This window comes from Prionailurus bengalensis, chromosome A2, assembly GCF_016509475.1.
Source record: "Prionailurus bengalensis isolate Pbe53 chromosome A2, Fcat_Pben_1.1_paternal_pri, whole genome shotgun sequence".
NCBI classification, from domain to species: Eukaryota; Metazoa; Chordata; class Mammalia; order Carnivora; family Felidae; genus Prionailurus; species Prionailurus bengalensis.
The window spans coordinates 162,750,836-162,778,555 of record NC_057348.1 but is presented as its reverse complement, the minus strand read 5'-3'; the positions used below and the strand labels follow the sequence as shown (position 1 = coordinate 162,778,555).

The 27,720-nt window shown below is 56.7% G+C and overlaps 2 protein-coding genes across 6 annotated transcripts in view; one reads left to right on the top strand and one right to left on the bottom strand.

Annotated features, from left to right (window-relative positions):
- Positions 1–22,125, bottom strand: part of AGAP3 (ArfGAP with GTPase domain, ankyrin repeat and PH domain 3) — a 54,948-nt gene extending 32,823 nt beyond the window's left edge. For 2 of the 5 annotated variants that reach the window (XM_043589937.1, XM_043589939.1), the window contains exon 1: positions 21,511–22,125. In XM_043589937.1, coding sequence (XP_043445872.1) covers positions 21,511–21,841 — 331 coding nt within the window. In that variant the 5' untranslated portion in view covers positions 21,842–22,125. The remainder of the gene's footprint in view (positions 1–21,510) is intronic. The other 3 variants (XM_043589938.1, XM_043589944.1, XM_043589943.1) reach the window with 3 other exon arrangements.
- A 2,786-nt stretch (positions 22,126–24,911) lies between these two features.
- Positions 24,912–27,490, top strand: TMUB1 (transmembrane and ubiquitin like domain containing 1). The gene is made up of 3 exons (XM_043589936.1): positions 24,912–25,090; positions 25,974–26,392; positions 26,675–27,490. The coding sequence occupies exons 1-3, from the start codon at positions 24,977–24,979 to the stop codon at positions 27,024–27,026; spliced, it is 885 nt and encodes a 294-aa protein (XP_043445871.1). The 5' UTR covers positions 24,912–24,976; the 3' UTR covers positions 27,027–27,490.
- Positions 27,491–27,720: the final 230 nt, after the last annotated feature.

Below are 27,720 nucleotides of genomic sequence, written 5' to 3'. Positions count from 1 at the left end.
GCTGGGTGGGCTGGACCCACTAGGTAAACCGGCCTGGGCCTGCGACATTACGAACCCCGGGGAGCCGGGGTTTGGAAAGAGAAAGACCCCTGTGACGGCGTGACCTGGGAGGCACTGCACAGAAACCGAACACTGGTGTGAGGAAAGGGCAGCCTCCAGCCTGAGAATCCCACACAACCTTGGACCTAGTCTCCGCTCAAATATTTGCTAGGGGTGACCCACTGATAAGTAGGCAGCCGTGCCCGGCTGAGGCCACCCCAGCCAGAGAGAGTCTGAGGACGTCCTTCTCAGAGAGGAGGAAGGGCTAGCTCTCTGCTCAAAGCCAAAGGGTGCACGTGAGTGGAGGAAGTGATCTGGGCTCCTTCCGGGCGGCCGGAGGGGTCCGAGAGTCACCCTGGTGTCTCCAACATCGGCCATGCTCTTCTTGTCCACAAGGTGGCAGCAAAACATCTTCCTGCAGCTTGGGCGCCGCAGAGAAGGGAGGCCCCAGGAAGGTGGGAACAAGGCCGCAGGAGGACAGTGGCGAGGGCCACACCCAGAGCTGCGGTGGCTGGATGGTCTCTAGCCCTCTGAGTGGGCCTCCGGGTGGGGGGCTGGGGAGGCCGCGAAGAGGGGGACACTCTAGACTAGGCTGGCCCACGGCCTCCCCAACAACGCACCATTCCCACCGTAATGGGGGACACGGCCCTCTTTAAGGGTCAGGAACTGTCCACTGAGACGCACAGCGACAGCTTCGTTACTGCGTGCGTGGAACACTCATCCCTCTCAGGTGCTTTTCTGCTGCGTTTACTGCTCCCCCACTAGACCTCGGGCTGGCACGCAGGAGACACACAATGGTTGAATGAATGAATGAATGAATGAATGCATGCATGCTAAGCACGAATTGCATACCCTGACTTTCATTCTCCTTGTGAGGAGGGAGGCAGACTTAGACGGTCCCTGGCTGGGACGGTCCGCTAAGGAGATAAATGACAGCCCAAATCATCTGCAAAGACTGCCGGTCGAGAGACGTGGGGTGCACTAAGACACAGGCTCTGTAGTTGAAAGAACTTGGTTCACATTCAACCTCTGGACCCTGCTGGCTGCGTCTGTCCACAGTCACTTGAACCTCACTGGGCCTCGGGTTTTAGTCTATGAACCAGGAGTAATCCCATCTTGCCCCCTGACATTGCTAGAATAGAAGACCAGTGCTGTGATTTGCGGAGGGTCCGACACGGTGCCTGGCGCAAAGCAGGTGATCAGTTAAGGAAGCCGTTCCTGCCGGCTGAGTGACAGCGTGGAGAGTCCTGTCGGAAGCAGGCACAATTTCAACTGGTGCCAGCTTTCTTCCACTCGGGAACCTAATTGGACACGCCAGCAGTTACACATCAGCACAGGCCCGTCCGTTTGCTAGCTCGCTCTCTCTCTTCTCTGCAAGATGCAGACCTCGGAGATCCCCGGGGCCCTGCTGGATCCCGTCTTTCTCTGAACACCTGATGAAAGCTGTCATGGGCTGCGCTGTGTAACCCCCCCACCCCCACTTGTATTATGAAGTCCTAACCCCCAGTGCTCTGGAATGTGACCTTATTTGGAAATAGGGTGCTTGCAAATGTAACTAGCCAAGATGAGGTCACACCAGAGTAGGGTGGGTCCCAACTCCCCTATGACTGCTGTTCTTACGAATAGGGGAAATGTGGACATGGGGGCAGTGATGGAGAGAGAAGATGATGTACAGAGACACAGGAGGAAGACGGCTGTCTACAGGCTGAGGAGAGAGGCCTGGAACAGACCCTCCTGAGTGCCATCACAGGAGTCACCGCCCTGCCCTGCCTGCCCACTCCCGCATCTCAGACTTCCGGCCTCCAGACCATAAAAATGAATGTGCTGTGGTGCCGTGTGACGGCAGCCCAGGAGACGGACGAGAGCTAGACCCAAGACGGTGGGCTCCAGGGGCCCAGGCAGGTGTGACTGCACAGAAGCCAGCTCCTGTCCCCAGGCCCTCCCAGGGTTGCACAGAGGAATAGGAGCTCCGCCCCCATCGCCCAAGGTCAGGGTCTCAGGGAGCTCACCAGTGGCTGCGTTCCCCCCCCCACCCCGTGGAGAAGTGGAGAGGATCAAGGGGACAAGTGGGGGTTGGGGGCAAAGGGAGGAACCCAGGACCACCCCTTGCGGGGCAGTTGGCCAGCCTGGAAATGGCCTTCTAGCACCCAGCTAGCTACTGGATAGCAGTTTCCTCGTTTTCTTTCTGTCCACAAACTCTGCGCGAGGCTCAGTACCTCTGTGCGCCCTCCTGACCTCCCGGACCAGCCTCCTGGCCTTTCTCTGCCTGGCCACATCCTAAAACCCTAAGAGAGACCCAGACAGATACTGCTTCCCCCGCTCAGACCGAGAAAGAGCCACAGGGCTGTCTGAGGACCGTGGGCCCCGAGCACACTGCGCTCTGCCCAGACAAGTCCTCTGCCTTCCAACCAGTGTGCTTGTGCCGTCTCACCTCGTCTCCTCCCTGTGACCGTGCGGGGGGCAGGGGCGTGGCACTTGCCTTGTTGCCTTGTTCCAGCGCCTGGGGGGGGGGGGGGGGACACTGGGGACTCCAGACTCACAACGTACCACAGCGTGTGCTTCCTAATGGCTCCTTGCCTTTCCATCCCAATTTTGACCCGTTTCCTACATTTCACGTGTCTTCCAAAGTGTTCTCTTCCTTCAGAACTGAGCAATGGTCCGGCCCAAGTCCCAGGAGCTAACAATCTGCTTCTTCCAGTCCCCTGGCTTCCAAGGGCAGTCAGTTGATGAGATCTTCATTCCTTAGCAGCAGGAGCTGGGTTTATTTGTGTTCACCCGATTTTTACAAAAGTAAAATATCTTGGGGCGCCTGGGTGGCTCAGTCAGTTAAGCGTCCGACTTTGGCTCAGGTCACGATCTCGCGGTCCATGAGCTCGAGCCCCGCGTCGGGCTCTGTGCTGACGGCTCAGAGCCTGGAGCCTGCTTTGATTCTGTGTTTCCCTCTCTCTCTGCCCCTCCCCCGTTCATGCTCTGTCTCTGTCTCAAAAATTAAAAAAAAAAAAAGAAAATTAAAAAAAAAAACTTAAAAAAAAAAAATATCTTGGGGCCTCTGGGTGGCTCAGTCAAGCGCCGGACTTCAGCTCAGGGCATGATCTTGTGATTTGTGAGTTCGAGGCCCGCATCGGGCTCTCAGCTGTCGGCACAGAGCCCACTTTGGATCCGCTGTCCACCCCCCTTCTCTCTCTGCCCCTCCTGTGCATGTGCACTGGCACTCTCTCTCTCAAAGTAAATAAATAAAACCTTTAAAAAATGTATCTTACTAAAGGAAAGAACGGATGAAGTATAATAATTGCACAAATTCGGCTCCAAAATGGAGGCGCCACAGAAAGTGAACTGCTAGCAGGTGCCCCACTGCCACCGACCCCACCCAGGGAGCTCAGGTGCACAGGGGTAAGTTCAGGGCCCAAAGGAAAGGAGGCTGCGGGGTACTGTACCCTAAAGGGGAAAAAAAAGAAAGGCTTGGGTAGTCCAGTTTTGTTTTAATGTTTATATACTGGGGCGCCTGGGTGGCTCAGTGGGTTAAGCCTCCAACTCTTGATTTCAGCTCAGGTCATGATCTCACAGTTGGTGGGACAGAGCCCTGCATCGGGCTCTGTGCTGATGACTCAGAGCCTGCCTGGGATTCTCTCTTTCTTTCTTTCCCTCTCTCTCTCTCTCTCTCTCTCTCTCTCTGCCCTTCAACTCAAGCTCACACTCACTCTCTCTCAAAATAAACAAACAAACATTTTGGGGGAAAAAAAGAAAAAATGCTTATTTATTTTGAGAGCGAGAACAGGCGCATGCATGCACAGGGGAGGGGCAGAGAGAGGGGGAGAGGGAAAACCCCAAGCAGGCCCCATGCTCAGTGCAGAGCCCGACAGGGGTTCCATCCCACGATGAGGAATTCATGACCTGAGCCAATATCAGGAAATGGACGCTTAACCGGCTAAGCCACCCGGGTGCCCCGAGAGGCCAGTTTTTAAACAGAAGTTTAAAAGTGTCTGAATTCCCCTTACAGATTTTGAAGGCAGGGCAGGTAACTTCCACAGGGGGTGGGGCCTATGCTGAGACCCAGGCTCTATCTACCCCATTCCCAAGGCCACACCTGCCCAGTGCGGGGGCGGGGGGCGGGGGGGGTCCTGCATGGGCTCCCGTGGAAGGTAACTGAAAGCAGGGCCTGGACAGGGAGATCACCTCCCTCCGCCCCTGCCAGTTCCCAGACCCTGCAGCCCTCTCTCAGCATCCCTAGCTGGACTTGTCTCTGCTGTCGAAGCTAGTATCTGATCTGCTCTCACTTCACCAGGTCCTGGGCTCCTGGACATACACAGGCCAGCTCTGCAGACAGTGGAGCCACCTTCGGTACCCTCTACACCCAAGGCAGCAGCCACATGGGACACCACCGGTCACCTGATCATAAGAGCCACTTACTGAACACAAGTAAGCCACACTGAGCACCTCACACACACTGACCCGCACAATAACCCTCTGGGAAAGGTAGTTAATCTCCCCAACTTACAGATGTGAAATCTGAGGCACAGACGTCACACAGCCTGAGGTCACCAGCTAGCAGTGGCTGAAGCTGGCATTCCAACCCGGGCCCTCTGACTGGCCCCGAAGCCGGGTGGCCCGGCCAGATTTCTGCAGACACAGGCCGACCTGGGCCCAGAGCTCATCCTGCGGGGAGCCCCTGCCTGTCTTCCGTTCCCGGTCCTGGCATCAGCCAAGACCAGCCCTGCCCTCCCTAGCAAGGGCCCTCCCTCCAAAAAGACCCCCCAACTTCCTCCTTCCCTACCTTCCAAACTAACTCCTGCCCCAGTCTCACTGCCTCAGTCAGAGCCTGCCTGATCCAGGCTCTGGAGATACACCTCTGAGAGAGGGGGGGAGGGAGAGAGAAAGAGAGGTGGCACTTACAAAGGAGAAAGCCGCCTCGAATGATTACTTCTAACAGGCAAAGGGAGGCTGTTTGGGGCTGATGAGCCCTTGGCCCATATGACTTTCATGCCACGTAGACAGAGCCACAGAGAGGCTGGGGCTGCGGGTCAGGAAGGAGACAAGTCCATGAGAACACCCTCCCGAGTTGAAGATGCTTTCCTCCCCTGGGGGAGCGCAAGCTTTCTGAGCTGAGTGTCTTACTCCCCACCTGCCCTGCAGGGTGCCTGCTGCCTCGCTTCTGCCCACACCCGAAGGTGGTGCCCAAGCCCCGTGCCAGCCCACATGCAGAAGGGACACGGGGCGCCTCTGCGTACCCTCCTCGCGCCCCTCGCTTCCCAAAGGCCCTGGTTACCCACACTCGACAGTGCGGGGGGTGGGGGAGGCAGGGGGGGAAGCGGGGAGCCAGGGGACGCCCATCAGCTACTGCTGCGGGGAAGGGGGGAGGCGGGAAGCAATACGCAGCAAGGCTTGTCAGATTTCCAGGCAGAAAAAGGATCAACAGGTCCAACTACATAAAAATACAAAATCCAGAACAATTACAAATTCTAAGTACCCAACGAAAAATAGAATTAAAGGGAAATCAAACCTGGGGGGGAAACAAGGTGACCGTGTCAATGGGTTAATAATCACAAACGTTGCTTAAAAAACAGGGCGCCTGGGTGGCTCACTCAGTTGAGTGTCCAACTTCGGTTCAGGTCATGAGTTCGAGCCCTGAGTCGGGCTCTCTGCTGTCAGCATGGAACCCGCTTCCGAGCCTCTGTCCCTGCCTTTTTATGCCCCTCCCCCACTTGCCCGCTCATGAGCATGTGCTCTCAGACTCTCTCTCAAAAATAAACATTAAAAAAAAAAAAAAAAAAAAAAAAACAGGGGAGCCTGGGTGGCTCAGTCGGTTGAGCATCCGACTTCAGCTCAGGTCATGATCTCACACTCCGTGAGTTCGAGCCCTGCGTCAGGCTCTGTGCTGACAGCTCAGAGCCTGGAGCCCGCTCCTGTTTCTGTGTCTCCCTCTCTCTCTGCCCCTCCCCTGCTCATGCTCTATCTCTGTCTCAAAAATAAATAAAAACATTTAAAAAAAATTGTGAAATGTCTGTTTTATTCACTCTGCTGTCCAAAACATTTACAGGGAGCACACGACTTTGGTAAAAGGAAAAAGAAACAGAAGCAGCCAGAAGGCTGTTACGCTTAGGGGTCAGAGCTGCACGAGGAAAGGAAAGCCGGTTCACCAGAAACACAGGCGAGTCTGCGCTCTGCTGGCTGCTCTCTCGGCCCCCCAAAGCCCTGCTCTGGCCAGCCCCCAGCCCCAACATCTGCAGCTGCTCTGGGGTCACCACGCATTCTAACGAGGACTCACGAGAGCCTTCTTCCAAGCCTGGCTCTGGGTGAGACACAAGATAAGAAAGCGAGCTAGGGCTAGTACATATAGCAAATGTACCATTTCCATCTTCTTAAAATTAAAAAAAAAAAATTTAACGTGTATTTATTTTTGAGAAAGACAGAGAGAGCACGAGCGGGAGAGGGGCAGAGAAAGAAGGAGACACAGAATCCGAAGCAGGCACCAGCCTCTGAGCCATTAGCACAGAGCCCGACGCAGGGCTCGAACTCACTAACTGTGAGATCGTGCATGGCCTGAGATGAAGTCACCCAGGCGCCCCTTAAAATTTTACTTGAGGGTATAAAACCGCTTTCACAACACACTCAAAAACTGCTTTTGGCCCCCTGCCCCTTTCCTTCGGGGGGAAGTTTCCAGAATGAGTATCCAGCCCCCCACTACCTCAAAAGGACTGGGCCTCCAGCCCTGCACCGAACTGTGCCAGCGGCTTCCAGAATGCTCTTGTACCACCCCCCGCTGTGGACTCAGTTCTCGTTCACCCTGGTTTGTTACCACCTTCACGTGTCACGGCGCATACTCACCACCCTTATCCAACCATTCCCCTATTCGACGGCATCCTGGTGGCTTCCTTTTTTAATTTTTTAAGCCACTACAAGCTTCTCCTTTCCATGGGCTACAGGCCCAAAAGTAGGACAGTTGTGTTCAAAGGCAGATGAGTTTTTCATGTAAATGGATCGTGTTTGACGGCTTCTCCAAACAGCGACTCATCGACCCAATCTCCTACGAGCGAGGCGGCCCGACAGCGGCCCTCCGGCCAGCATCGATGGCTATGCGCTGGCCGCCTGCTGTCAGACAGGGGAGCCCAGGACCTCGCTCTTCTGATCTGGGTCCCCGATGACTCATGAGGTTAAGCATCTTTTCATGATTACCAACAACGCTCACCTCCTCTTCTCTGAAGTGTCTTTCTGGCCCTGTGCTCTCCCCATTTGTCTTTGGAATTTTAAAAATCTTTTTCTTAACGGTTCGCGGGAACTCTGTATCACAGGCATCGTAAGCATTTAACTGGCATATGGACACGGCAAGCAAACTCTCCTACTCTAGTCCACAGAAACGTAATTAAATCTGTTAATTTTGTAATGGATTCCATTAGAACGTCTGAACAACAACAACAACAAAAATCCGTGAAACAGCGATCATAAAAAGAGGCGGGCTGGGGCGAAGCTCTGCTCGATCGAAGATTAATGCCAGCTAGGACTGGCAGAAGGAACACGCGCCTGAGAAAATCAGCCCGTGGCCACCCTAACACAACCGATGCAGGCGAGGATCGCTGGTGCCTGCGAACCAGCCCCAGAGAGGGTGAGGTCCCTGCAGGGAGCTTACTTCCAAGGTGCTCAAACCCCAGCCCACTGTGCAACTACTGGACGGGAGGAAATGGCCCCTCCAGACTGTTCCCTCCTCAGCATCACTAACAGCAGGGCCAGATGTGACACAATAGGGGGTAACCCTGTCAACAGGGTTTAACCTGGATCTCATCAACCCCCAGACCTCACCCCAGGTCCTGGGCGGCACGAGGGGGCAGGGGCGGGGGCAGGGGGGGAAGAGAGGAAGAACGTCGATACAGCCAACCAGCAACAGCATCTGAATCCGGGGCACGGACCGGACCCGCTACAAGAAATCTGACCCAGCCTCTTCAAGGGCCGCGTGGTGGGGAAAAAAGCATCTTGGTGGATCCCGTTCCATCCCAATCCCATCCCGATTTGGAAAGACAAGAAGGTTACGGAAGGTATCTGGGGGTAACTGAGGAAATTTAGTTATGGGTGAGCTCTCAAGTGATGTCAGACAATTCTTGGCTCATTCTCTCGGGCAGGACACCGGTATCTTGTGACGTGGAAGAATGTGCCAGCGCTAGGAGATGCCAGCTGAAGCACCACCCCGTCGACAGCTGCTGACCGCTCCCATCACCAAAAAAAATGTGAGGCGGGGAGGAGAGAGGAAGGAGCGAATGTACGTTGTTGTTGTTGTTTTTAAGTTTATTTATTTATTTTGAGGGGGGGGGGAGCGCACAGGCAGGTGAGGGGCAGAGAGAAGGAGAGACAGAATCCCAAGCAGGCTCCACACTATCAGCACAGAGCCGGATGTGGGGCTTGAACTCACAAACTGCGAGATCATGACCTGAGCGGAAACCAACAGTCAGACCATTAACCAACTGAGCCACCCGCACACGTGTTAAAATGTTAACGAGGCCTTTGGCGGTGGTCATTTTTCAAAATAAAAAGCTGGGGCGGGGGGGGGGGGGAATCTGTCAGGTCTTTTCCTTTATAAATTCTAGGTTTCCTATCTGGCTTAAGAGGATCCCTCTTATCCCCAGAAGAGATAATATTCTTTAAATTTTCTCCCGTGTTTTATTTAAATTTACTTATTTATTTTTTTAACATTTATTTATTTTTCACAGAGAGACAGGGGGTGAGTGGGGAAAGAGCAGAGAGAAAGGAAGACAGAATCTGAAGCAGGCTCCAGGCTCTAAGCTGTCAGTACACAGACCAACATGGGGCTCGAACCCATGAACCGTGAGATCTGAGCCGAAGTCAGACACTCAACCAACTGAGCCACCCAGGCACCTCCTCCCGTGTTTTAAAATTTTTCTCCGTTTCATGGCGCAGCCGCATATGCTGGCCGAGAGCACAGGCTCTGAGACCAGCCTTCCGGGGTCAGGTCCCGCCTCCGCCATCATCTGGGGGCCACGCTGGGCACGTGCCTTTCCATCTCCCTGCCCCCACCAGCAGGATGGGGGTCACACTCACCCTGTAGGGATGTCCAGAGAATGACCAGGAGGCGCGCGGGGCGGTGCCTGGCACGTAAGGAGAACCATCGGCCGGTTAACCTTTTCAGTACCGTTCTTTCCGAGATCCCAGATCTGATCCTGCCGCCCTTAATGTAGAACCCCATAGAACCCTGCAGCTCCCCGCACCGCTGCAAGAGCCGTCAATCTTGCCGCGTTTGCAGCACAAACACAAAGTGCCAGAGTGTGGGGTGGCACATTTGAATAGTTGAAAAACACACTACGCCAGCAATTTTCATAATCAAACCACTATTCCAGTAAAACAGTGTCTCGCCGTGCCTATCAAAGCAGCCAGGCTTGCCTTGTACCCACTCGGCCGCCCTTCCACACCAGGTCACCGTGCACAAACCCCATCACGGCCTGAGGCACGCACGCTTGCAGGAGACACAATTTTTCTTCGGTGGCGGCTCAACGGAACAGCTGAGGCCGCTGAGATGAGGGAAGGCCTCTGCTCGGGGCCTCACCACGGTCACCCTGTCAAGCCACCCACCAGTGAGGGTCACACAGTGTGGGCCAGTTCAGGGCTATCTCTCTGCCAGTACTTGGCTCCTTCCCCACCTCCGCCTGGCACGGGCCTGATGGAGGCAGGGCCACACTCCCATACTTCCCAGGGAAGCTTCCTTACTGGACAGGAATGGCATTTCAGGCCTGAGCCAGCGGACCCGTCAGAAGCATACAGAGCAAGCACGACACCCGTGTTTTCAGTGATCTCGCAGCTCTGACCCAGCTCTGACCCCCTCGGGGAGGAGCGTGAACTCCAAGAGGGAGGACAGAGAACCAGGCATGCCTCCTCCCGCCCAATGTCACTCCATGAAGGTCCAGAGCCAGGCCCAAGCCAGCGGAGAGCCAGCTCCGCAGACTCCAGTGGGAGACCCCTCCCGACCCTCCTGACAGAGAGAAGACACAGGCCTCAGAACGAGGACACCTGGCCCCCACCATAAATGGCCTCCCAACTTTTGGCCCTGCTCCTCAGGCCAGCAGGGTCCCACACGGCCAGGAGAGGGCCCCTTGGGCAGCACCATGGCCCCAGAGCGGGACAGAGCACAGTGATACAGGTAGGAGGCTCCCTGAAGGACCGCCAGTGCCCAGCAGGGCTCCTGGGCTGGCTACAGAGCAGGGAGGCCCCCTGGTTGTTGGCCAAGCATTCTCTGGAAGTGACAGCAGGGCTCTGTGCCCACAGGGGAAGCAGATACCAGCTTATGACACAGGCCAGCTGGGGTAAGAACACCAACCGCTCTAGGCCCTGTGAGGATCGAGGGCCTCAAACTGGAAGGGTGGGCCTTGGAGCTGGACAGACCAGGTTTAGACCCCAGCCGGCCGAGCTCTCCATGAGGCTCTCTTCCCAAGACTACTCGGGGTCCAGGGGGAAAGGTGCAGAGCCCCGAGGCCCCAGCCGGCAGGGGGACTGGGGCCCAGGAAATGACAAGAGAACCTATTAACCTAGTTCAGGACAGGGTCTCCTTTCCAACAGTGCCGAGGCTCGGGACGATGAGAGGCCTACGAGATGACAGCCTCTGTCTCCTTGGGTTGGCTCGGAGGTGTCCCATCGAAGCTATCACAAAGGGATGCCCAGCCCACCCCATCCGCAGGTTCCCTAGTGGCTCTCTGGACAAAGAATCCAGGCCCTTCCTGCCATTAGAAGAGCAGAGGAGTAAAAGGAACCTAGCATTTATTGCTGCAATAAACGGGATACACCTTCCTGGGTGTGGTCCAGGATAACCTCACCCCCGAGCAGGGAGCAGGGGGGCGCCTCCTTTCCACAGGAGGAGAGTGGGCTGAGACAGACCAAGGGAGCCAACCGAGAACTATAGGCTAATTGGGGGCTTTACTCTGTGCCACACGTCTTCCAACTGCACACACGTTTACAAAGTTTCTGCTAGAATATATATATTCCGCTATTCATACACACACACACACACACACACACACACACACACACACACACGCACACAACCATAAATTAAAGGCAAAACATAAACCAGGAAAGCCTACAAAAACAGCCTCTGCCTAAAATGCCAGACACGGTGAAGAGAATATTGTGACATTTGCTGGTTCCGTGTAGCATCTTGGCACCACCGCCATGGGTCATGGCTGAAGGGGAGGTGACGAGCAGGATGGCCCAGGCCACCTCTCCTCTTGTGAGCTGGAAGGAGGTCACCATGAGGCAAAAAAGCTGGAGGCCAAACCAGGCCCGGCTGCTAACCAGTGACCTTGAATCCTGGGTCAGTGGCTTCTTCCGCCCTCCTGGCCTGCAAGGCACCAAGACTGGGCTCGCCCTTCTCCGACTGTGACCCAGGCCACGCAATCAGCACCCGATTCCCTGACGGGTGCACCTCCCCGGCCAGTGCTCCGTCTGACCTTGTGTAAAGCTGACAGGCAGAAGGCCACCTAGTCCACAGATTGGGCCGTTCACGTGACCCCGTCCACCAGCAGCTCACCAGTCCGCACTCGAGAACCTGCGGGCCCGTCCTGTGGAGACGGAAGGAGCCGGGGAAGTGTCATGGCCCTTCCCCGCCCACCTTTCTTCCCTCACCCGAAATTCAGGATTACCCTCCAGGTCCAGGCGACAGAGAGGCAAGGGGCTGAGAGGGGACGCGAGGAGGGCCGAGCAGCAGCCGCATGGGATGCGGAGGCCAAACCAAAGTGACGTGAGCTACACCGAGGCCTGCGGCCAACCCACCGGTAACAAGGCGCTGCCCACCAGGGGCCCCCGACGCACCTATTTATCTCGCGAGAGGGGGGCCTGGGCTCACACCCCCCCTTCCATCCTTGCACAAAACCGCAGGAGTGCGTGAGACCCGGTGACAAGAAAAAGTTTGTGGTGGTGCTCCCACAACAGCAGGCCGCTTGAGATTTTAAGAAAAACGCACAGCGACAAAAACCTACTGCAAATCCAGTAGGATCTGTTTGCGATCTCAGTGGATCTGTTGGCGATCAGTCATCGGGGTCGTGGCAGGTGCTCAGGAAGTCCGTGCCTGTGGACTGGCTGCTTGAAACTTTTTTTTTTTTTTTTTTTGCTTGAAACTTTTAAATACAGTAGAACCTTGGTTTGCGAGCATAATCTCTTCCGGAAACATGCTTGTCATCCAAAGCGGTCACACATCAAAGCGCATTTCAAGAACCATTGGCTCAGTTGTGATCCTGCAATGTTCGGGGTCACGTACAACTCGTATTGCAAAACATCCCTCGTTTATTAAGTTAACATTTAACAGAAATGTTTGCTTGTTTTGCGGAACACTTGCAGAACAAGTTACTCGCAATCCAAGGTTTTACTGTACAATACTTTAGAAAGCTGAATCCAAAAGGATATACCCTCTGCATTCACTTTTTACAACAAACAGGTGTTCTTTTGCTTATTATGGGCTAAAATTCAAGATTTTCTTCCAACACCACGGCCACGGCCCCCCCTCATGGTTACTGAGCCCTCCCCCCCTCAGCCTGTCCAAATGGAGCCATGCTGAGGGCGGAGCTTGAAGACAGGACGAGAAAAGAATGTAAAATACCCCATTAATAATTTTTCATCCTGATCACATGTGGAAATGATTATTATTTCAAATATACTGAGTTCAATAAAATACAGTATTAAATTAACTTCACCTTGGGGGGGGTTACCTTTTATTTTTAAAGTTTATTTATTTATTTTGAGAGAGAGAGAGAGAGAGAATGCAGAGGAGGGGCAGACAGAGAGAATCCCAAGCAGGTGCCGCGCTGTTATTGGGGAGCCTGATGTGGGGCTCAATCCTATGAACCCCAAGATCAAGACCTGAGCTGAAATCAAGAGTCGGAGGCTTAAATGACTGAGCCCAAGCACCCACTGCCCTTTTTTTTTTTTTAACCTTTCTTAATATGGCTACTTGAAGATTTCAGCCGACACGTGGGACTCACATGTGTAACTGGGCAGTGCTGAATTACAGCAAACACTTGAATCGACAGGCAAACAATCAAATGAAGGCCATGCTGGATGGCCATGTGACACTCACTGTGACAAACTGCGGTCCAGGGTCTGGACCCCTCAGCCAGAGCCTCGGAAAAATCCTGAGGTGGCTCCCCGCTCTGGGGCCTGCCAGGCTATACCAGCTCGCCCCAATCTCCGCCCCTCCAGAGTCCGAGCTACAGGAGGAGCCCCAGGCCGCGGGCACCGCGCACCGTGCACTCACTCTCGGTGCCCTCACTTAGTCGCCACCCCCACCCTGGAAATCGTGACGGGGCCTGCCACTCGAGGAGCCCTTCCGAGGGAATGGTGCCGCTCTAAAAGCTTTGCAGGCATTAACCGACTTCCTTCTCACACCTACACGACGAAACGGCTGCTTGTTAACCTTATCTTGGCAACGTGGAAGCCAAGACACAGAGAGGTTAAGAGACTCACCAAAGGTCACACAGCTACCAACTGGTTCAGCCTGGGATTCAAATCCAGGCATTGTGGTTCCAGAACCAGGTCTGTGCCCCACACAGGCCCCTTCACACCCAAGGGGCCTGTTTAACAAAAAAATCCTCACGGCCGGGAAGTTCGTCGGCCCCTCCCTGGAAGGTACATACCAGCAGCAGAGGGGAGAGAGGGAGCCCCGAGTGGGGGCCTGACCTCCTGGTCTCGCCCGCCCCACCACGCACACAGTCACACACGCCCTGAGAGGCCATGGCTGGGCTTGAATCCCACTCTGTGAGCTTGGGCTCTGGGTTTGCAAGCCATCAAAACATCAAATTAAAAGGCAAAAGGGAAACCACTGGAGGCGGGCTCACCAACAGTGGCAAGGAGGGGTGCCGACTGAAAAGAAAGAGAAAGAAAAGCACCCGCTATAAACAGGCGCAAAACAGAGGCACATCCCTCTGAAGCCATGCGGTGTGGGGCCGCTCTCAGCGCCCAGAGCACAGCCTGGTCAGCCCGGCTCAGGGTCTGGGGCGGGGGGCCCAGGCGCTGCCTGAGAGATGGAGGCACACAAACGTTCACTTCAGAAAAATCTCCATTAAGAGATTAAAACCATCTGACATGCAGTATGAACAGAGTAAGGAACCAAAAGGAAGATGAACAAAGGATGAGAACGGAATCGAACAAAATACAAATGACCTAGAAATTTTTTTAACGCTCTCACTAGTAATCAACTGAATATGAAATACAACAACAACAAAAAGCATTTTAATGGTTTTTTAAAAATATTTTCTTAAAGCTTGTTTATTTGTTTTGGAGAGACAGAGAATCCTAAACAGGCTCCAAGCTGTCAGCACAGAGCCCAACGCGGGGCTCGAACTCACGGACCTCGAGATCACGACCTGAGCCGAAGTCGGACGCTTAACCGGCTGAGCCACCCAAGCGCCCCATCCTGCAGCCTTTTAAAACAGCAGCCAAGTGGGGCGCCTGGGTGGCTCAGCCGGTTAAGCGTCCGACTTCGGCTCAGGTCGTGATCTCGAGGTCCGTGAGTTCGAGCCCCGCGTTGGGCTCTGGGCCGACAGCTCAGAGTCTGGAGCCTGCTTCCGATTCTGAGTCTCCCTGTCTCTCTGCCCCTCCCCCGCTCGCACCCTTTCTCTCTCTCACTCTCTCTCTCTCTCTCCAAAATAAACATTAAAAAAAAAAAAAAAGGCCAAGCAAGGAGTGACCTGCCAGTCACAGCCTGGCAGGAATGAGACCCCAAGTATCCCGAGTCCCCGACAGGGAGCTAACAGATGGACAGATGAACGCTAACAGATGAACAGATGAACGCAGGGGCTCCCTTTCTACCAGTGGAGGCTTTTCCACAAACACACAAATCCCACCTTTGCCGAGAAATGCCAATAATATCAAATCAGCTCCTCTGTGACTGATTTGTGACAGCAGAGAACAGCTAGAGAACAGACCAGGAGGACAAGCATCAGGCAGGTAACAGTGGGCACCTCTAAGGGGCAGTGGGTGGGGGGGGGGTACACGTGTTTCTTCTGCTTCCTTCCACATCTGAATTTGTTACACAAGCATGCGTGACTTTTGACGCTCACACATATGTTCAGCTGTTTTCAATGTTTAAATGTTTCTTTTTATGTTTATTTATTTATTTTTGGAGAGAGAGAGTCTGCGGGTGCAAGCGCTGTCGGCACAGAGAGGGACGCGGGACTCGAACTCACACACCGCGAGATCGGGAGCTGAGCCGAGATCACGAGTCGGACGCTCAACCAACTGAGCCACCCAGGTGCCCCACAGTGTTTAAATATTTCTGAGTGTTTCCTGAGCAAGCATCTCTGTGCTATATGCAATCTCTGTGCTGCTCTTGGAGGGGAGAGACACCTCCCAGAGCCACCACTCAGTTGGGGATTCAAAACATCCAGAAGAAAATTACAGCAAGAGAGAGGGGCCCTAAGTTCCCCTTAAGTTACATCCTAAAAGTTTCCATGGGTTAAACTGGAGGTCAAAAAGCTTCCCTGAGAGGCACCACAGGAAGGCTGACTGGCCAGAGCTCATCTAGTCCATCCATCCAAGGGAGGGAGCACCAGCCCCGCAGCTGGAAGACCAGTGTCTGGTACGGCCTTGGGAGAGTTACTCAATCCAGGTCCCAGGCTTTGCAAAATGGAGAGGATACTTGCATACCTAGAAAGAGACCTGCCAAGTGTTTGTTGCAAAAGCCCATGACCATCTCCAGCGGGCAGGCGGGGAACGGTAACCAGGGCAACGCAGTACCAGCCAGTGCCCACATCCTCAAAGCAGGTGCTCCAGGTTACCGCCCTCCTCTGCTTCCATAACCCTAGGGCTCAGCTCCATGCCCCCAAATTAGCTCCCCTTTACCCCTTGGCCTGGAAGTCAGGAGGAAGGCAATCCGGTTAAACTAATTTCAAGTTAGCTGCGTATTAAAAAGAGAATGAGGGTGAGGTGAGCGGAAGGTTCCCCGGATGGGTGTTCAGGGGATGCTGAATGAGGACACAGGAGTTCTCAGGGCCCAAGCCTGCCCCTGCTCCAGGCCTCAGCTCCCCTAAGCCTGCTTTGCAAGAAAGGCATCTTCGCTCCCGCCTGGTCTCCCTGGGGCCACTGCTCCCTTGGATGCTCAAACCGGGGTCCCCAGGCCCGTCCCCTCCAGACTCAATGCCTCAGCCACACAGACCAGCCTGCTGCTCCTTGAATACCACCTTATACTTTCACCAGCCCCCCCGCCCCGCCCCTGCTGCCTCTGCAAACCTGTTCCTTCTGCAGGGAAAGTCTCCTGGAGCCCCATGCCTGGCATACAGGTTCCATGAAAGAAAGAAACGGCAGAGGAGGGGCGCCTGGGTGCCTCAGTCAGTTAAGCATCCGACTCCTGGTTTCGGCTCTGGTCATGATCTCATGGTTCCTGAGTTAGAGCCCGCCATCAGGCTCCTTGCTGACAGTGCAGAGCCTGCTTGGGATTCTCTCTCTCTCCCTCTCTCCTGCTTTCTCTCTCTCTCTCAAAATTAAGTAAACCTCAAAACAAAAAAGTTAAAAAAAAAAAAAAAGGTAGAGAAAAGTATGTAACATGAGCTAGCCCCAGGGTACTTAGGAGCAAGAAGTGTCTTATTCGGAGGGTGTCATCCACTTGGCAGAGAAAAGAAGTTCAGGGACAGAGGACTGAATGGGGGGGGGTGGGGGGAGGGGGGCCACCCTGCAGTCTGGAGGAGGTAGTCTTTCCATCCCTCTCCTGTGACCTTCAAGAAAGGGGTCTTGATAAGTCTTCCACAGGCTCTAACCTTTGCCCTGGTTGTGTTCAAATCTTGGCTTTATTCCCACCCCTCCCAACCCCTGCTTTGGCATCTGCAGGCGGATCCATTCAACCTCAGTCAGTCCAGCATGCTGGCGGGGCTCCCCCCCTGCCTTCCACTGTGCTACATGCAACTGGGCCACACGGTAGGAGCTAAATAAATGTATCTGGAACAAACGCAGCTTTCCCAGGCCACTAGCACCCACCCAGATATCCTCTTTTTCAGAATTCCTAGAACTCATCTGTGCAAAGTCCTACCTAGGCCTCCAGGCCACCACCAGGCACTCATTCCCGAAACCAGCTAATTACCGGAACTCCAGGGTAAGTGACAGACCCAGATCCCTGGGCCCCCATCTCAAACCCACTGAATCAGATCCCTTGCAGGAAGCCTCAGAAACGTGCACTTCAGCAAGTCCCTCAAGTGAATGTTACTGCCAGGCTGGGGAACAGCCGGGAGAGTTTCCCGGTCTCCAAGATGGCTATGATTGCCCTCCACCTGCCTCACCGCACGATGGGGCTGCTGTCGGGACCACAGGACACAGAGAAAGCAGGGCGCACTCAAGCCCCCAGGCAGGCCCGTGAGCTCCTTCTGAGCCCTCCCCAACACCTCTGCCTTCAGCTCAGGGCCCCCTTCCCTCTCCAGCCTAGGCTCAAACGCAACGGGAACACCTGTACCTCCTTACCCCAGTCCCGAACACTCCCCAGCCCCCCGCCCACGGTGGCAGGCCCGCAGATCCTGAGTTCACCCTCAAGAGCTAGGTGGAAGGGAGAACGAATCAGCCCACTTTGGGAATGCTCAAAGGCACTTCATCGTTTTAAAAAAAAAAAATGCTGGGGGCGCCTGGGTGGCTCAGTCAGTTAAGCAACTGACTTCGGCTCAGGTCATGATCTCACGGTTCGTGGGTTCGAGCCCCACATCGGGCTCTGTGCTGACAGCTCAGAGCCTGGAGCCTGCTTCGGATTCTGTGTCTCCCTCTCTCTCTGCCCCTCCCCCACTTGTGCTCTGTATCTCTCTCTCTCTCTCAAAACTAAATAAAATGTAAAAAAAAAAAATTAAAAAAAAAAATCCTGGAGAACAGGGCGCCTGGGTGGCTCAGTCGGTTGAGCCTCTGACTTCCCCTCAGGTCACGATCTCACAGTTCCTGAGTTCAAGCCCCACAGCGCAGCGGGCTGTATGCTAACAGCTCAGAGCCTGGAGCCTGCTTTGGACTCTGTGTCTCCCTTTCTCTCTGTCCCTTCCCCACTCATACTCTGTCTCTCTCTCTCTCTCAAAAATAAATAAATACTAAAAACAATATTTTTTTAATTTTGGAGGAAAACAAAGGGGGCGACAAGTCGCCCAGTTGACAAAGTCTGGTTCCTCCCCAAGTAGGAGCCACATGGCATACTTGTGGCCAAGGCCGGCTTCCTGGTCCTCCCTGTGGGCCCACAGGGCCCACCCCTGCTTGCACTCCCCTGGGGCAGACCTCCCGGGATTCACATCTCCTCAGAGACAAGCCTGCCTTTCCTGGCCACTTGCTGGGACCCCAGGCGGCTTCTTGCAGGAACTCATCCTGGCTCCTGGCTCACTTGGCCCAGCATCTGCACGTTCCACGTGCCCAGGCTGTCCCCTATCTGGACTGAGCCAGTTCCTCTGCGGCCCTCTTTCTAGGGCACAGCCAGGAGACCAAGCAAGTCCCGAGAGCTCCTGCCTGAGGCCCCACACGAGCCCTGACTGATCAGCGTGGATCCCTCCTTTCTCCGAGCCTCAGTTTCCCCACCAGGGAGAAGAGCCTGGCTCAGAGGCTCTGCACACGGTGAGCCTGCCATCCCACCACCCCCACCTGCCGGGTACACTGCTTTCATGCCTTAAAACAGCCAGATGGACCCCTTTTCTCCTTCCTTGGCCTTTGGTGGGAAAGGAACTTTTCAAAAACAGCCTGCTTCCCCTCAAATCCTGTCCTGAGACAGGAAAGCGGAATGTTCCTCTGCTTCCTTCCTCCTACCCTGGCTGCGGGGTCTGAGGTGACTGAGTAAAGCAGGCAGAAGACAGGAGGGCAAGGTGCCATGGTGCTCCCTCAGTCCCAAATGGATTCCGACTGCGTCTCCTGGGTCACCTTCAGAGCTGGAACAAATAAATCCTTCACCGAAGTATTACCAGAGTGAGGCGGAAGCTTATTATACACTAGGAAAATGTCATCCCTTCCCACTAAGAGGCTCAGCCCTAGTAAACACAGACCGGCCTCCCGGCTACGGATGTGTTACGTAACAATATCGCCAGGACCCAGGTTTGATGCTGGGCCCTGGCAGGGGGGCTCGGCCAGGCTCACAGGGAGCCGGGAAACGCCCCAAGAAGCTGCTCTCCTCCCTCCCCCAAGCAAGAAGGTGGGGACACTGCTTTACAAGGCAGCAGCAATATGGTTTGGCAGATGGAGGCTCTACAGCAAGAAAGGATATAGGGCAGAAATTGGAGAAGGAGTTTTCTGGGTTTTTTTTTTTTTTGGTTTGTTTTTGGGGGGGGGGGGTTATTTGTTTTTTTGTTTGGTTTTGTTTTTCGTTTTTTGTTTTTCCCTGCCTGCCCAGAGCAGAAAATCTATGTGACAAAAGTGGGGAAGCAGGGGTGAGGTGGGTGATAAAGATGGATCCCAGGAGAGAGGCTGGACAAAACAGGGGAGCGGGAGGAGAGAGGTGCAAGGCCCCGCCGAGGGAGAGCAGGGAAGCGGGGATCAGGAGAGCTGTGAATGCAGCGTGCGGAACAGCTGGGCCCGGTGACAATGAGACATCGGGTCCCGGGATTCACGATACCAAGCTTCCAGGCTAAGCAGACAGAACATGGGGTACTTCCAAACCGCAATGGGGAAGTTGGTCACGGGGGAGGGCTCTACGAAGAGAAATTCCGCCCAGCACGTTGAATTTAAGACAGGGACGAAAACTGAGCACGTCCCGGGAATCATGAGCCTCGTGGCACAGAAGATGCCCAGCTGGAGGCCTCCTGAGTCTGGGCTGGGGGGGGGGGGGGCGGGGGTGGTCACAAGCCACTGCTAAGGAAGTTGGAGCTGGATGGGAACCCAGCTGATTCTGCCTCTCCCTGCTCTGGGAAGCGCTCTGAGGGAGGCGTCCTCCCTCAGCCCCCAGCTCGGGCTAGTCCATCAAGTCTCTTCGACAAAAGGAGCTGGGGGGAGGGGGGGGTATCTGAGAGCTGTTCCTGAACTTCTACTTCCCCAGAGGGACAGTGACGCTCTGGGGAATGGCGACTCTCCCTGCCCCACCCGTTTCAGATCGAGGAGGAAAAATTGGTCATCTCCTCTCTTTGGGGCCCTGGGCTCACACAAATGCCATCTCCTGGTCCCCAGCCACAACGGTGATTCAGGCCATTTACTTGGATCCATGTTAATGAGTTTTTCCCCGTCGCCTAATTAGTTCCCTGTGAACTCAGCCTTGAGAGGAAAGAGGTAACAGAGGATTGGGGAAAGGACAGAAGGAAGTCAGCTTGGAGTGTGACAAGAAGGCAGGACTCTGGGTCTAAATGGGGTCTGCGGCTCCCAAAACACTGAATGCTCCTTCCTCAGCTGTGGGGACGTCCAAAAGCAGGAAGGGAGTAGTGTTCAGGCACAGGAGCCCTGGAGCCTTACACAAGGAGAAGGTGGGAGTGTGGCCCTAACTGCCAGGCCCAAGAAGTGGACAGGCCGTTGCCCACAACTCCATGTCATCGCCAAAACACCTCGCAACTAGCCCCGCATTTCCGCTAAAGCTGAACCCACCACCTGCTTGCTGGGCGTCCCCCTTCCAATGGAGCCAGAGAGGAAGGAGATGACCCAGGGCGAGGCCCATCTGCCCCTTGGATGCTCAAAGGTCACGGTGCCACCAGGGAATCTGTGGGTGTGGTGCCCCCCACCCCGACACATCAGGGGTGGTGGGATATGTGCCGACAGCGTGAACCCACTTCCTCTGCGCCGCCCCCCTCCCCCCCGTGGCAGCCAAATTCCGGGGCTCAAGAGCCTAGAGAAAAGGGCGCTAGGCAGGGCAGTGGCCCGGGATTCTGGGGTTTAACGCCCAGCGCCGTGTCCGTGGAGGTCAGACAGCGCCCCGCAGTCCCGCGCCCGCCTCCCGAGCGGCTCCTGGGTGCGCGGGGGACCGGACGAAAGCGCGGATGTACCGGCCGGTGCCTCCCACGCGGTCGCGCCGCCGGAGCCCCGCGCCAGGCCCGGCCTGCGCCCGCCTTGGCAGCGGCAGCGTGGGGGGTGTGCGTCGGGAAAGGGCGCCGCGGCGAGCGCCACCCTCCGGGGCCCGCGGGCGCTGGGCCCGGGAAGGCTGCCATCCACTAACGGGAGGCTCGATTCCCCCGCCCCGCCGCGGGGCAGGGCCGGGCCGGGGCAGCAGCCCCACCTCCCGGCCCGCCGAGGCCCTCCGAGGCCCTCCGCGGCGCCCACCCTCCCAAGGCATGCCTGGCCAGCTCCGGCCCCAGCCCCCCGCACCTCTGCGGCTCTGAGCGCACCTGTCCCCGGAGCGACACCACCCTCACGCCCTGGGGTACTAAGAACGGAAAACGTGTCCCCTGGCACGGGACCGGCCCCGAGCCCCAGTGTCCCCGGACGAGATACAGCGAAGCTTGGACGACCGCTCTGCAGCGCTGGCGATCAGCAAAACCGCGTGGCCAGGACCTCAGGCGCGCGACGACCCCAGACGGGGAGAGCGTGGCCGAGCCGGGCCACCGCGCCCCAGCTCCCGCAGACCCCGGCTCCGCTCACCCTCGATGGAGATGACGTGCTCCCGGATCTGGTTCTGCAGCGCCAAGTCCTCGATGCGCTCGATCAGGTCGTAGATGGCGTAGATATTGGGATGCACGGATTCGAAGCGTTGGATCTCGGCCCGGATGGCTGCCGAGTTGGATAGCGCGAACTGCTGGGGGGGCCCTCCGGCCAGCTGCTGCGAGGGGCCGCCGCCGCCCCCGGCCCCCGGCCCCGCGCCGCCGAACTGCCCGCCGCCCCCCGCGCCGCCGCCGCCACCGCCGCCGCCCCCCGGCGCCGCCAGACTCGGCTGCTGCTGCGGGCTCTGCCCCCCGCCCGCCTGGAAGTTCATGGCTCTAGAGCCGCGGGGCCCGAGGCGGGCCCGGCCGGGGCCCGGGGCGGCGCTGCGGCGGCGGCGGTGGCGGGCGGGCGCGCGGGGCTGGCGGGGCCGGGACTAAGGAGCCGGCGGCGCGGGGCTAGCGCATGAGGCCGGAGGCCGGGGGCCGAGGCCGGGAGGCGCCGCCGGGCACGCTGTGGCCGCCGCTGCAGGGCGCTTCTCGGCGTCGCGATCCCGCTGCCTCGGAGCAGCCTCCAGCGGCAACAACAACGGGACCGGGAGCGCGCGGCCCGGGCCCTCCCCCCGCGTCATGCGCACGCACCGCCGCCCCCGCCAGCTCCGGCACACGCAGCCCGAGCCCCCCTCCCCGCCGCCCCCGCCCCTCCTGCGCGCCGGCCCCAGCGCCCCCGCCCCTCGCTCGCTAGCTGGCTCTGCAGCCTCCACCCCCAAGCCGCGCGCTCCAGCTCCGGCGCCCGGGCCCCTCCCACCTAGCCTTGGCCCTTCCGCCTCCTCTCCAGCCCCCACCCACACCCGCCGTGAGGGCCACCAGCCCGAAGTGGACAGCCACTCTGGCCTCCTCCCGGCCCCGGCTCTCTCGTTCGCCTCCCTGCTCTGGTCTGGGTGGGGTGTCCGATCTTTGGGCAGTGCCCGAAACGGTGCCCTGCGCCCGAGGGTGCTGATGAACGCGGCAGATTGGCCGAGAAGGGCCTCCGGCCCAGGCACAGCTGTGCCTCACACAGTTCTGCCTTTTAGTGCGACACGAGCCCCCCTGTTCCCGTCCGAGATCATCCCCAGGGACCACTCTGTCCCCACGGTTCTCTCTCTGGTCCTCCCCTGGACTCTAGACTGGGGGCTGAGGCACAGAGCCTAGAAATCTGGGTTCCCTGCTTCCGTTTCCAGTTCTCCCTGAGAGCTTCCTTCAGCAGGGCCCTTGGAAATGACACTCTAAACAACAGTCCCCACTCATCTTCAACCTTCCCCTAAAAGACTTTCCTTTGGGACCGGGACGGTTCACTGACTGCCACCACCCTGGTCCCGGCTGGTACACAGGCAAAGAAGGGAGATGAATCCAATATTATGCTTTCTTCTCCCCTCTCATCCCATTCAAGAGACTCACCAGAGCCCACAAGGCTCTCTTAATTGTCACCCCCTCACCCACCCTGTGTTCCTGTCCGCTCCTTCCAGGGACAGGGAGCTCCCTTCAATGTCTCAGTTCCTCTGCATCCCCATTGCCAAAGCCGTCAGCAGTCCTGCTAATCCACCTCCATCCCCCATCTTTCTTAAAACGTGTAAGAGAGGGCATGTGCAGGGCACTGGCCCCAGCCAATCCAGGGCCATGCCCCGATGTCCTCTGGGACAGTTGACATATGTCAATCTCGATACACACACTTCCACCTCCCAGGCCAAGCTAGGTCTTTTCCCAGCAAACAGTTGACCCCATTTGGCCATTCACATAACTCTGCCCCAGTCACCAAGGCAGTCACCTAAGTGTCTTGTACCTTCCAAAGAACCAGGCACAAGCTACTCAATACCCGGGGCCTCCCTAGCTCCTGAAAGATTCAGGTTCTGTCTACATGTTTGACCTTACTGATGTCTTGTACCCTCTCCATGCTTCATCGGCAAAATATAGTAATTGAGCAAAACACCTAGCTCTCGTACTGTGTAATTCTAAAAGCAATAGCAAAGACGTCTTTTAGATGCTTAACTAGAAAGGACGGTAAGAATCTGCACCAGGTACCTCCCAGGAGAGATGCTGAGAGTAAAGAGTATCTCAAATGGGTTGCCCCAGCAGCCTAACAGATCTTCGTTAGGACTCGTGGGCTTGTCTACATGTCTGTCTCCTATTTATTATATGAGCCGCATGAGAGCAGGGACAAGTTTACTTGTGTGATTCACCATTGTATTCCCAGCATCATGCAGTGTGTGTGGCATTTGGTATACCTTTAATTAATGTTCCGCGTGCCTGGGTGGCTCAGTCGGTTAAGCATCCGACTCCTGGTTACGGCTCAGGTCATGATCTCAAGGGTCGTGAGATAGAGCCCTGAGTCGAGTCAGGGCTGTGCTGACGGTGCAGAGCCTCCTTAGGAGTCTCTCTCTTCCCCTCCCCCCTCTCAAAATAAATACACTTAAAAATGTTTCTAGAATAAATGAATGAATGAGAGGGAAGGAACTAGAGAGAAGTCAGGTCTGTCTGTCATACATCTAAACTGGCTTTCCCAAGGCAACACTTGGGGTACTTGCTCCCACAGGTAAGCATGAATGGAAACTGTAGGGTACATTGCTTTTCATCAAGACTGGCCTATAAAACCCAGACATGAGATCTCTGTGGCCCAGAGGAAGGAGGGGAAAGCCATAATTAGCTGACCCAAGCCAGGCTGGGGCTCAATGTCCTCTGCACAGTGACACTCTGAGGACCCAGTTTCCAAGCCCAGATCTGGGTGGAGAGAGTGTACTAATACTAGGTGAACAAATACCTACTGTGTAACAGATCCCTTACATCGTTTTCATGCTTATTTAATAAAATCTAATTTCTTCCTTAGAATTTCATTATGAAATTATGCTTTAGGAACAAAGAAATTAAGATTCAAAGAGATTCAGTAGCGCACCCAAGGTTATACAGGTGATAAACACAGGATAAGAGATCGATGGGCATCTGTGCCAGGCTCCAAGGTCCATGCTTCTTGCATAGTGTTACAGGGGCAAGGGAAAGGACCAGGGAAACAAGACAGCACAAGCCACCGTGGCCAGCCTTGGGGAGGGGTGCGTAACCAACCTGATGAGACAGCCCATGGGTACTGGGCTCTGAGCCAAAGAGTCAATTTAGGGGGCCCACAGTGCCTTTTGGCGTTCACTCTGACATAAGAGCAGACCGGGATAGGGGCCACCTGAGCTCTCCAGTCACTGCATCTGTTAACACGGGGACTCTGACGTGCTCTAGCTGACGTTGGTTTTTGGAGTGACAGATGCCCTGGATGCCAGCAGGGGAGGGGGCGGATCCTACTGTCGCCCAAACCTCAGGGGACTAGCAAGCCCGCCCCCGCGGGCCCCTCAGCGTCTTGCGGGCACCAGGACTATCCTGCAGATCCCCGCACGTGGGTCCGCAGGGTGGAGGGCGGGAAATGCGCACCGCGCAGGACTACAAGTCCCACAATGCTTCGGGCGGCGGCGGCAGGGAAGGAGGGGGTGCCTTCAGGTGTCCGCGACCTCGGCGCCTCCCGCCCGGAAGTGCCCGAGGGTCCGCTATGGAGCTGGCGGAGCCGGGCGGTGAGTCCCTGCGCGTTGACCGCGCCCACCCCACCGCCCCGGGCCCCAGCTGGCCCCCTCTCGTCCCGCCCCCGGTTCTCCGGTTGCCCTAACGCGGCTCCGGGGGGGGCGGGAAGATGGGAGGGGTGATGGAAGAGCTGGGGGTAGGGAGGGCGAAGTCCGGATTCCTGGGCGGGATCTGGGGTCCGCCTGCGGAATGGGTTTGGAGAGGCTTCCAGAAGAGGCGCGGAGTCGGGCCGCCACGGGGTGGCCCTTCAGTAGACTGGAGGGGCCAATTTGGGTCGGGGGATGGCAACCATTGGAAGCTCCGAATTGCCAAAGGGCGGAGATTGACGTGTGGTGTGGGGAAGCCTTGGGAAGCAGTCCCCATCCGCGGATGGCGTTTGGTTAAATGATAACGGGGCGGGGGGCGGGGGAAAGAAACCCATTTTCTATCCCCTTGGAGCACCTTTAATGATGGAGGAGTAGATGAGCGTTGGGATGAAATAGACGAAGGAGTAGATAAACTCTGGGGCAGTGATGGGAGACTAGGTCAGCTTTGGGGTGAAGTTCGGTGAGGGTTGAATTTAGGGAAGAGGTTGCTTAGAATGTCGAGGCCCTTAAGTCGGGAGAGTGTTTGGATGAATGGAGGAGCGGGCTGAAGACCTAGAACTCAGTTTAGAGCAAGTTAGGACTCGGGATTTGGTGATGCGAAGGGGCCCTTGAAGCAAGGTTGGGACATCAGGTTTCAGAGCAGTAATGTGCCCTAGGGTGGAGCTTGCGCAAGCGGGAGAGGGATAAAGACTGTGGGAGAGTTTGGTGGGGTGGCTTCAGGAGCCTGTGGAAGTTCAGAGGGCTGTTGGCCAGCGATCCAGCCCCTCATGGGTTCTTTGTGCCTCTCCAGCTCAGTAGCGTGGCAGGCAAGGCAGGTGCCATGGCCTTGATTGAAGGGGTGGGTGATGAGGTGACCATCCTTTTCGCGGTGCTTGCCTGCCTTCTGGTGCTGGCTCTCGCCTGGGTCTCAACACACACCGCGGAGGGCGCCGACCCACTGCCCCAGCCATCAGGGACTCCAACACCAGCACAGCCCAGTGAAGCCATGGCGGTCACCGGCAGCATCAGAGGGGAGGCCCCAGGAGCCGAAACTCCCAGCTTGAGACACAGAGGTCAGGCTGCACAGCCAGAGCCTGGCATGGGGCTCTCAGCAACGTCACCAACCCCGGACTCCCCCCAGGAGCCCCTAGTGCTCCGGCTGAAATTCCTCAACGATTCAGAGCAGGTGGCCAGGGCCTGGCCCCACGATACCATTGGCTCCCTGAAAAGGTAAGCTGGGATGGGGACAGGAAAGAAAATTCTAAAGAGTGGGGTGGCAATGATCACAGACCCAGAGAGGCCACGAGAGAGATCGGAGACCTCCCCCTCATTCTATAGAGGAGGGAACTGAGGTCCCCACATGGCACATTTTATTGTCCCCCCATAGCAAGAAGGGACCCCCTTAGAGGCCACCAACTGGGTGGTGGGTGGAGGCAAAGGTGAGTGTTGTTCTGGGCAAGGGACCAGGATTGCCTGAGGCCTGCTCTCTTACCCAGGTCCCTCTCTCCTCAGGACCCAGTTTCCCGGCCGGGAACAGCAGGTGCGACTCATTTACCAAGGGCAACTGCTAGGAGACGACACCCAGACTCTGGGCAGCCTTCACCTCCCACCCAACTGCGTTCTCCACTGCCACGTGTCCACGCGCGTGGGTCCCCCACATCCCCCTTGCCCACCGGGGTCAGAGCCAGGCCCCTCCGGGCTGGAAATAGGCAGCCTGCTGCTGCCTCTCCTGCTTCTGCTGCTGCTGCTGCTCTGGTATTGCCAGATCCAGTACCGGCCCTTCTTTCCCCTGACCGCCACTCTGGGTCTGGCCGGCTTCACCCTGCTCCTCAGCCTCCTGGCCTTTGCCATGTACCGCCCGTAGTGCCTCCACGGGCTCTCGGCAGTGTCGCCGGCCCCTCCGGACCTTGCTCCCCACGACACAGTGGGAGTTGTTGTCTGCCCAGGCCCACCACTCCCGCCTGCCTCTTCCCACTACCCTGGAGCCCAGCGCTGCGCAGCAGAGCGCTCCGGGAGTCGGCCGAGGCCCCTCCCTGTGACCTCCATGGCTCTGGGCCACCTCCTGGGGCTGCTGGCTCTCAGCCCCCATTGACAGTCAGCTCTTCGGGGTCAGGCAGCTGCTGTCACTGCCTTGGCCCTGGGCAGAGCCAGGCTACACCCCTGGGCCCATCTTAGTATTCTGTCTGAGGACCCAGCCACTTCTAGTCCCTAAGAACTCCTTGGGCTGATTTGGGGACCCAAGAACTGCGGGGCGCTGGTGAAGGGGAGCTGGGAGGGGCAGAGGGCTTCTCTGGAACATGTGCAGATTAAATAACTGTGAAGTTTTCACTCTCCGTGTGTGTCTCTGAGTGTGCGGGCCCGCGGGGGTGTTGGGCGGGGAGCCCTTGCCCACTGGGAGAAAAGGAGCGAAGGGAGCGGACTGAGCTCTCCGGGTGTCCAACCAACCTTACACGACCCGCCGCCGACTTCCGCTCTCTGTTCGCCGGAGCCTCAGAGCCGGGCCTTCTGGCTCCGCCCCCGGCACCGCCCAGGCTCGGCGCGCGCAGCTTCCCGGAAGC